This window comes from Strix uralensis, chromosome 22 (genome assembly GCF_047716275.1).
Source record: "Strix uralensis isolate ZFMK-TIS-50842 chromosome 22, bStrUra1, whole genome shotgun sequence".
In the NCBI taxonomy this organism is placed as follows: domain Eukaryota; kingdom Metazoa; phylum Chordata; class Aves; order Strigiformes; family Strigidae; genus Strix; species Strix uralensis.
Genome location: NC_133993.1, coordinates 8,260,084 through 8,269,267, shown reverse-complemented (window position 1 = coordinate 8,269,267; position 9,184 = coordinate 8,260,084). Strand labels below are relative to the sequence as shown.

The window sequence follows — 9,184 nt, the reverse complement described above, 5'->3', positions numbered from 1 at the left end:
GAAGAATGAACTTAACACAAGCTAATACATTTCTCATCCCTTTCCACGCTTTCAGCTCGCTACATGCTCAAAGATCATGGCCTTAAATTAACTTAGAGACAGTTTTATGCTTGCACAGCAGCAGGAAGCAAGCAGGATCAGTGCAGAGTTAGTGAAACAGCAGCACCTTGGCTCAAAAAAAAAAAAAGTTCGGAACTAACTGAAGGCAGAGCCCTCCCTGGCGCACTGCGGGGGTCCTGCGGGCAGCAGGGGGGAGCAGGCAGCCATACTCTGGAGTCTGACCTTACCTGTTCCACCTTGTGCCTCCACAGAGCAGCACACGAGGAGTCTGGCACAGTCAGGACACCTTGTTCAATACACACGCACTTGCCTACAGCTGCTGGCCCCAAGGTAACTGCTGGGAGCATTTTTTTTTCCCCTCCATGAAAGCTTTATTCAGCTAGATACAAAAAACAGGGTGCTCTGCTATTGTGGATCCCCTCCATGGTCTGAATGCTGCTGCTCTTCCTCCTCCTCTTCCTCCCCTTTGTGTTTTTCCAATTTTGCCATGAGCTCTGAAAAACAGGAAAAGGCAGAATGAGACTCTGGGTGCAGGGGCCGTCCCGCACCAAAGCCAGGTGTCCAGGTCGCACACAACCCATCTCCGAAGAACCAGAAATCACTCGCTGATGCAAGGGCTCAGCGAGGAGCTACCACCGCTGGCCGAGTCCAGGGATCAGATGTTACAGTCACGGACTCTATCAGTGTGGGACGGAGCTGCCAACTACAGCATCAGGCAAGCTGCTGCCTCCGCTGCCGTGGCACATCCCCCCACCCTCACCTCAGTCACGCTCCCCGAGTTCCCCACCTGGCAGGCACAGATGCTCCCTTTGGACCCACAGAGCCACCCAGGCTGTGATTTACCATCTCCTGGCACTACTGGGAGCTCTGCCGGCAGCCAAGAGCTCTGAGCTCCAGCTTTGGGCCAGGCCCGACACAGGAGGATACTGCTGGAGCTGGTGCCTGTGCTGCTCCAGACGTGGCCCCTGCAAGCCCTCACTCCCACCGGTGCCGTTACCTTTCGCTGGGTTGAAGACTCCATTGGTTTGCTTGTCACAGACGTAGCAGCGCTGGGATTTGCGATAGTGTTGGAGGGCACAACTCTCACAGAAGTAGTGCCTACACCTGTACGGAGACACAGATGCCACTGCAAGTCACCAGATACAACCACTGTGCCCAGGAGTCAGCCCGGGGGGATGCAAAAGTGAGCTGCATGCAGAGCTTCCTCTGCATCGTTGTCCCCACGAGTGTTTCAGCTTTGCTTCACTGCTGTGGGGTGATGGCACAGAGCCATCAGCGAGCTCTTCCAGACACCAGGTACCCAGCACACAGCCAGGGTGGCAGAGACCCAGACATGCGTGATGCCCCCACTGCCCCCCCGCTGCCTCCTCATCCTTGCCAAGCTCTTGGCTTCCCCATCCTTCCGTTTCTCTGCTCACACAATGCCGCGTGCCGCTTAGCGTCCAGGAGGGATGCAGGGATGAAAACAAAATCTCAAAGTTAAGGGGAAAGATGATGTCACGAGGCAGCATCTGTGGAAATCTAAAAGGTGTCTGGATGACAAAGGCTTGAGATCCCTGCCAAGGAGATGCTCCGGATGCAGCTGAGAGGCTCCCCAGTTATCAGAGGATTCCCCCACCCACCAGAAAGCCGCAGCAGACAAGAAGCAGGAGCAGGTTTCACCCACCAGCCTGTGGGCAGCGTTTGTGTTTGCCTCGACAGTGAATGAACTAGTGAACTGGAGTGACAGCAGACGCTTGGCTCCTTGTGCCAGAACAGCCACTTACTTGGTGACCACGGGGTTCTTGAAGGAACTTCTGCAGATGAAGCATTTGAAAGGCATATCCTCCTCATCGCTGCTCACCTCATAGTTTTCCTCATCTGCAGAAGAGAAAGTTAACCAGACTGGAGCAAGAGCAGAGGCAGCCAGACCAGCCCATGCGTGGGGCATGAAATATTAAATATGGAGAAAGCACAGCAGGTGGGATTAAATCTCTGCTGGAAACAATAGAGCTCTGGCACCTGGGTGTTGCTGATGCCAATAACACATGTGGGACTGAGATATAATTAGGTCTAATGAGCCAGCGTGTTCGTTGCTCATCTCACAAGAGCAAATTCTTTTCTACCTCACCCACTCACTGCTATAAAGAGACATATCCTCCAGCCTCCGCCTATTTTTTAAGATTTCCTTCCAAACCAGCTGCCAGCAAACTCTTTGGCTCCAACTGAACAGAGAACACCATCTTCCCCCAACTGCACAGCGGTTTGCGAGCAACACTCAGGAGCCCGAGGCTGCAGCTACAGACACTGCGAGCGAGAAATAATGATGTGACACAGCATGAAAACATCCCACCTCCTGGGCACCTGGGGGGCAGATGGTCCCATCTCCCCCAGCTCCACACAGCTGGCTGCTGGGACCCACACAACAGCAGTGATACCCTTTAACGGAGCCAGAGGAATTTATTCTCTCTGGTGGCAGTCAGTGGTTACCTGAAAGCAGCAGATTTGCTCAGCACTGTCAGTGGTTACTGGCACTGAGGTTATCCTGCAGCAGGGAGTTCCACAGCTTTGGAATAAAGAGTCCTTTCTGTCTAATATTAATTCAACCCATGGCCCATGCAGTTTGAGACAGCAAAGGACCCATTTCATTCTTGGTTATCCAATATCCTTAAGTCACGTTCACTTTAGGGCAAAGTAAAGGCAGGACCTGGTAGCCTCATCCACCCGTAGCTTAGGGAGAGGGAGAGCAGAGGGGTGGTGCCGTACCATTGACTCCGTACCGGCCTTCATCCAGTTCCCGTTCGATCTGCCAGCCGTGTTTGTAGTCCGAGCGGTCGTGGAGGAATTTGCAGCTGTCTGAGGAGTACAGAGAAAGAGGAATTAACAGCTAGGCTGTGCAGGTTAGCGTTAACAGGACGCCTCATTCAGGTCAGCCTGAGCTTTGCCCAGCAGAAGCTGAAACCCGATTGCTTCCGGTCCGCCCGTGCTCCAGGACAGCGCTGAGCTCTGGGTGCAGGATCCCCCTCAGGGCTGATGAGTGTGAGGATCGTGCTCTGTGTGCCACAGCAACAGCTCCAGCATTTACACACACAGGACGTGGGGTGAGGAACAGAAATCCCATCCCTCACGTGGCCCCCAGGGCCAGAATACCTGTGGGAATGGGGGTCCCTCCCAGGACTCTTACAACCACTGATGAGAGGCCACCAGCTTTCAGGAGGGCCGACACAAATGACAGGAACGTTAAAAAAAACCAACTTTGCAACAGCCTCACACACCAGCTCTGCAAACAAGTGCCTGTAAATCAGTAAGTGCACATCTCAGCGCCACAAACTCAGGACCACGAGCTGCGCTGGATCCCTTTGCAGATCTGGCACAACATGTGTTCAGCTGCAGGAGAGATCCACTCACCTCCAAAGCCGCAGAACCCAGTTTCTTTGTAGTCCTTGCAGATGTCGGGCTGGTAGTCCCATCGCACCGTGGCCCGCAAGTGCTCCGGAGCGCGGATGGGTCCTTTTCTGAAAGGGTGGGAGAAGGCTCAGGCCGGCTGTGCAGCTGCAGGGGAGAAGGCCCCTGGGGGCCTGGTCAGAACCAGACACCAGACTCATTAGAGAGGAGGAAGCTGGCAGCAAAGTTCAAGCCCCAAGCAGGTGCCTTTGGGGATGGTGCTTGAGCTCTTCTGTGGTCCCAGTCCTCTAAGGCTCATCCCAACCTACCTGACCATTCCTGAAGAAGCATTTCCCATCGATGTGTCCTTGGGCTTCACATACTTTTGGTAGTTGTTAATACCACGGTAAATTTTATCATCTTCCTTTCCTCTCAGTTCCTGGGAAAGCAAAAAGAAAGGTGATTAAGGATCAGGAAAGCTTCATGACACCATTAGCTTTCACCACTCTGACACCAGTCTTCCTCCCCAGCCCTGCCTTCCTTAATACCAAGATGTCAATAAAGCCAGAAAATCCCCCTGTTTGCAGTGTTACATTCTTGACTTCTCAAATTTCCAGTGAGGAAGAGTCAAACTCTTCTTGGTATTCAGAAAAGGATGAGTAAAGCACATGTACTCCTGCTACAGAGCACTTACAGAGCAAGGCTGACTCACCTCCTGGATTTTCTGGCTGCGCTCGAAGATGGCCTGGGCATCTTTCTCCTTCTCCGTGTCCAGTTCATACACTGCTGTGGCTCCCATGTCTTCCGGGCCAACAGGTTTCTGAAAAGCAAGAACTTGTGACAACAGTGAAGAAAAAAACTGGTACAAGACAGAGAGCTCCTTGGCTACCTGAAGAGTTGGTCACAGAACAAGTACTGGACATGGCCTCCTTTACCCTCCACCGGTTTCTACTGTCCCTTAGCATCTGCCAGGGAGAACCCCCCATGGTGCTGGCAGAGGCCAGAGTGCTGATTACCCACTGCTGCCAAGTTTTAGCCTGCAGAGCCAGGAAACACTTGTCCTTACTTTATTCCTTCATGCTCAGCTGGAAGCTGAACTCAGGTCTCCCATGTCCAACACTTTAATCATGAGACCATCCCGCCTACACGCAGGATGTTATGTCTGAACTTTTAACCCAGCTGTGGGTGGCTTACATTCAGTTTTAATACAATGATCTGGTTTAGATTCCTCTTTAATGGTCTGAACAGACACCTATTCCTAGGTTTTATCAGATCTTCAGGAACAGCTGCACAGAAACCAAAGAATAATTACAGCCAGCCTTAATTAAAACCAAATCCAACTTAGGTGCCAAAAGCTTTTGGAGCCCCAAAGCTGTCATCTCTTCCTGTTCCCTTCCCATTCTCCTCCAGCAAGGAGGGCTGCTGCCCCCCTCGGCAGCAGGCAAAGTGGTGAATAATTACAGCATGAGGTTATATTCGTATCAATCTCTAATGTGCTGGGGAGACCTCGGTCTGACCCTGCAGCTCTGACTGAGGACAGTTAGGCATTACTCCCATTTTATACAGAGACATAGACAACAAGGAAATAGGTCTGAAGAGGAACATGTGTTGATACCTGCTTTTAATCCTACTTATATCCTGCCCAGGCTCATACTAATGGGCAAAACTTCACTGGATCAAGTGGAAAGTTAAGAGAAAAATCTAGTGGGAAGAGCAATTTGAGCTGTGCCCAAACCTTCACAGCTGATTTCTCCCCACTCCAGATGTTAACAGGACACCCCACCCATCAGTCCCAAGAAAACAATGACCTCGCTCTGCAGCTCCTACTCCATCACTAATCACAAGGATAAAGATGGGAGCACCTTCTAAATCATCTTGAATTCTTTGTGAAGAAAGATGGTCTAAAACCAGAAACACGAACCCAACAGTAAGGCAAACCTGATCCAAGTGCTCCCTCTCCTGAAAATCTTGTGTGATGTTGGGCAAGTCCAGTGGCATACTGGGGTTTTAATTCCACCTCTAGGAGGGAAACGCCAACCTTAGGTGGCCTCCTGAGGATGCAGAGGGTATCACAAGAATAAACCTAGCACAAGGTGCTTGTCTATTAGAAGGGAAGGGACAGGGAGGTGCATCTATAGATAAAAGTGAAGGAATGGCTGACCCCACATTCGCAGAGGCAAATTCCCTCTATCAGGTGTGGGATCTGCCAGTCCCCACCCACCCTCACACCCCAGAACCATTCCTGCCCAGGCCTTACCGCCGACCTTGTTGATTTGTAAGTGACTCTGATGTCCTTTGATGGATCCTCATCGTCACTGCTGCTCAGCGCGTACGCGGGTCTCTCCTTCGTGCATCTCCTGGTCTGAGGGGCAAAAAGTTGGCAGGTACGAAGGATGGAAGGCTCCGACACCGCGTCTAGGCCACTGCCGATGCCCCTCGGATGGAGCAGTGCCCTGCTGTGGCTCCCTTACCTTCTGGATCATGGGGTTGGGGGTCTCCCGCCGCCGCTCCTTCCGCACCACCGTGCTGCCCTCCTCGCCGCTGCTCTCTGAGGGGGAAAGCCCAGGGTAAAGGTGCGCCCGGGGGCACGGCCTCGGCCCAAGTGCAGGTTGTGCCGGCAGCCTCCCCCCTCTGCGGGCCGGGGACGGCCGCGGGAGGCCGGCGGAACCCCCGAGAGCGGTGACACGACCGGGGAAGAGCCCTCCACCCCCTCCTCCACACGGACATCGCTACGGCTGGGGAGGGCAGCGAGGCCCCTCCGTGTGGGGGCAGCGCTCCGGGGTGGCACCGGGCCCTCCTTCGCCTCCCAGGGGTATCGTAACGGCCCGGCTCCCGCGCCCTACCCGGGGTCCTCCGCGAGCCCCCGCCAGCCCTCACCCTGCTCCTGGTCGCTGCTGGGCCGCTTGCGCCGGCCCCTGCCCGCCGCCAGGCCCCGCTTCTTGAAAACGAAGCTGCACACAGCGCCCTCGTCCGCCATCTTGCGCCGCCGACCACTATCGCCCGCGGCTGGAGCGGCGCCGCGGGAGCCCCCGCGCAGCGCAGCGCCCCCTGCGGGCGAGGAGGACCGGGCGCCCCGAGAGGAGGGGCTGGGCCCCGAGGCGAGCGGCGGCCCCGGGGAGGGCGCCCCCTGCCGGCGGGGGAGGGAACGGTGGGGGGGCCTGAGCTGGGGCGGGGGGGCCCGGGCGGCTGAAGCCCCGCCCCGGGACACCCCTGGGCCGCTCCCCTCGGCACCCCCGACGCCCCGGGCCGACCCCTCTGGCACCCCGGCTCCTGCCCCCGGCCTCTGAGCCCGGCAGCGGGGTGGATACAGTGAAGGGCGAGGGCCGCGGCCCCTCGTCCCCCTCCCCCTCCCCGTCCCCCCTCCATCTCCTCCAGGCCTGGCGGGCTGCTGGGGCCTTCCACGTCGCCATAGCAACGGGAAAAGGAGCGGAGCCCCAGCACCCCCCTCACCCGGGACCACCCGGAGGTGGGCGCAGGCCGGGGGACCCCAACCCCTGCACGGGCTGTGCCGCCGCGCATCGCCCACAGCCCTGTCTGCGGGCCTGAGCGTGTGCGCGGGTGCCTCGACACGCGTGTGTGTCCGTGTGCACGCACACGCATGTGATGTGCGTGCACACATGTGAGCGCATGAGCACGAGAGCGTGCATGTGGTTTTGTGTGTGTGCCTGCGCACGTGCGAGGAGGGGCCCTGCAGCGTTTCTCGAGGCAGGCAGAGCGGCTGCGGGAAGGACTCGTGGTGCCAGGGGAGCTCCCACGGGATGTGGGCTCAGGCCACAGCTCTGCACCCACCCTGCATCCCCTGCAGCGGGTGCCAGGATGAGCCCCCAGCCCTCTCCTCCTCCTCCAGACCCCATCCCCGCGGGGTGATGCTGTGGGAAAAGTCTGGAGCACAGGTCTGATGGGGAGCAGCTGAAGGAACTGGGGGGGTTTAGTCTGGAGAAGAGGAGCTGAGGGGAGACCTCATGGCCCTCTACAGCTACCTGAAAGGAGGGTGCAGAGAGGGGGGATGAGTCTCTTGAGCCAAGGAACCAGCACCAGGACAAGAGGGAATGGCCTCAAGCTGCGCCAGGGCAGGGTCAGACTGGCTCTTAGGAAGGATTTCTTTGCAGAAGGGGTTGTTGGGCGTTGGAATGGGCTGCCCAGGGCAGGGGGGGAGTCCCCATCCCTGGAGGGGTTGAAGAGTCGGGTTGACCCAGCGCTGAGGGATCTGGTGGAGTTGGGAACGGTCAGGGTGAGGTTCATGGTTGGACTGGAGGAGCTTCAGGGTCTTTTCCAACCTGGATGATTCTGTGATTCTGTGATTGTGTGAAAGGGGGGCAGGTCAAGCCTGAAGACGGGACCCATTGCCAGTGCGTTTATGCCCAGAGCGCAGGGCAGCACACGGGCTCGCTGCAGGCCTCCTGCACACCTGCCCGTCTTTTGGGGCAGCATGGTGATGCCTTGGATGCTCTTCCGCTCTCCCCCGTGCCCAGATGGACACTGGCTTTTGCAGCCCTGCCAGTCTCCTGCCGTGTGATACATATGACCATCCCCGTCGATGGGTTTGGATCTGCTCGGCAACAGCTAATTTTACTATCGAGTCAAATTCCTCCTTTATTTGCTCTCGGTGGCAGCAAGCCTTTTCATCACAGATGCTATTTGGGCAATGCAGAGTGACAGAGGTGATAAATCGTATCACCGCTGTCTCCTTGTCCAGTAAACACCGCCATAAATTCCTTAATTGAATTTTTTGTACAGGGAATTACAGAGAAACTCTGCACACAAAGATCACCTGCTTCTGCCGCTGGGCTCAGACTTGGGGCCATCTCCAGCCGGCATTCGGCTCTTTCCAGTGGTACCACACTGGGCTGAGGAGCCCAAACAAGAATATTTGTTCCTGCATCATCACTATTAAAGCTCTTCCCACCACTCCATCACATATCTTGCCTCCATTTATCCCCCACTGGAGGGGTTTGGGAGGTTAAGGCGAAGTCCTCAGAGCCACAGGGTCCCTCTGCCTTTCTGCCAGCTCACAGCCATCCCGGCTTCCTTTGGCTGGTCTCAAACTGTCTCAGAGTTTCCTTCAGGTTTTATCTATTAAGACTTAACCTATTTATTCCTAACATTTTGTCCTGTTCCTAGGGAAATCCCAGCCATCCAAACTTCAGCCACCCAGTCCCAAACCCCAGGGGCAGTGCAGGGGAAGCTGCCTTTATCGTCCAGGCAGCAATTCTGCTCACCCCATGAGAACCTGCCCTGGCAGATCTACCCACCACCTCACGCAGCACCGCTCCCACGCACCACTCATCAACTCTCTGTGGAGTAAAACCTGGATTTCTGAAACTATCGCGGCTCAGTTTTGCCCCACTGGGGGGTGAGAAGCTGGGGGCATTGGGGTCCCCCTTTCCTGCCACTGCCTGGTAAGACCCTTCCTCTACAAACAGTTTGCTGAGGCTGGGGGCGGGGGGCGAGTATGGCTTTTGCAGATCCTGGAGGGATGGATCCTCCAGGATGCTTGCAGGAAACCTTACACCAGTGCGTTAGTGCCATGCAGAGAGAGCCCAAGGCCATGTCCAAAGTCTTGAGTGAAGTCCATCTGCTCATGCAGAACTCGGGGGGAGAGGCTGGGCAAAAGCTAATTACGCCAGGGGGGTAACTGCACGCACGCTGCTGGTGGGGAGGAAAGCAGAGGCAGCGTTCTCGGGGTCGGTGGTGTTGGCAGCAGGGTTGGGGAGGCTGTGGGGGTCTGGGGGTGGCTGGGGAGAAGGAGCCCGGGAAGAGA

At 56.2% G+C, this 9,184-nt stretch overlaps 1 protein-coding gene across 1 annotated transcript; it reads right to left on the bottom strand.

The window, feature by feature from the left end:
- Positions 1-407: 407 nt before the first annotated feature.
- On the bottom strand, positions 408-6,410 carry LOC141953368 (E3 ubiquitin-protein ligase RNF113A-like). Its single transcript, XM_074891907.1, has 10 exons — positions 6,301-6,410; positions 5,895-5,971; positions 5,681-5,785; positions 4,136-4,243; positions 3,753-3,862; positions 3,448-3,554; positions 2,806-2,895; positions 1,827-1,920; positions 1,058-1,164; positions 408-554 (listed from the first exon to the last, which is right to left on the bottom strand). Exons 1-10 carry the CDS (start codon positions 6,398-6,400, stop codon positions 466-468), a joined length of 987 nt encoding a protein of 328 aa, XP_074748008.1. The 5' UTR covers positions 6,401-6,410; the 3' UTR covers positions 408-465.
- Between the last annotated feature and the right edge of the window lie 2,774 nt (positions 6,411-9,184).

Excerpts from the sequence above, each read along its gene's own strand:
- LOC141953368 (XM_074891907.1), bottom strand. The coding sequence starts at position 6,400 with ATGGCGGACGAGGGCGCTGTGTGCAGCTTCGTTTTCAAGAAGCGGGGC. Across the intron at positions 5,786-5,894 it reads CCAACCCCATGATCCAGAAG|ACCAGGAGATGCACGAAGGA; the intron begins GTAAGGGAGCCA and ends TTTGCCCCTCAG. Across the intron at positions 1,165-1,826 it reads AAGAACCCCGTGGTCACCAA|GTGTAGGCACTACTTCTGTG; the intron begins GTAAGTGGCTGT and ends GTCTCCGTACAG.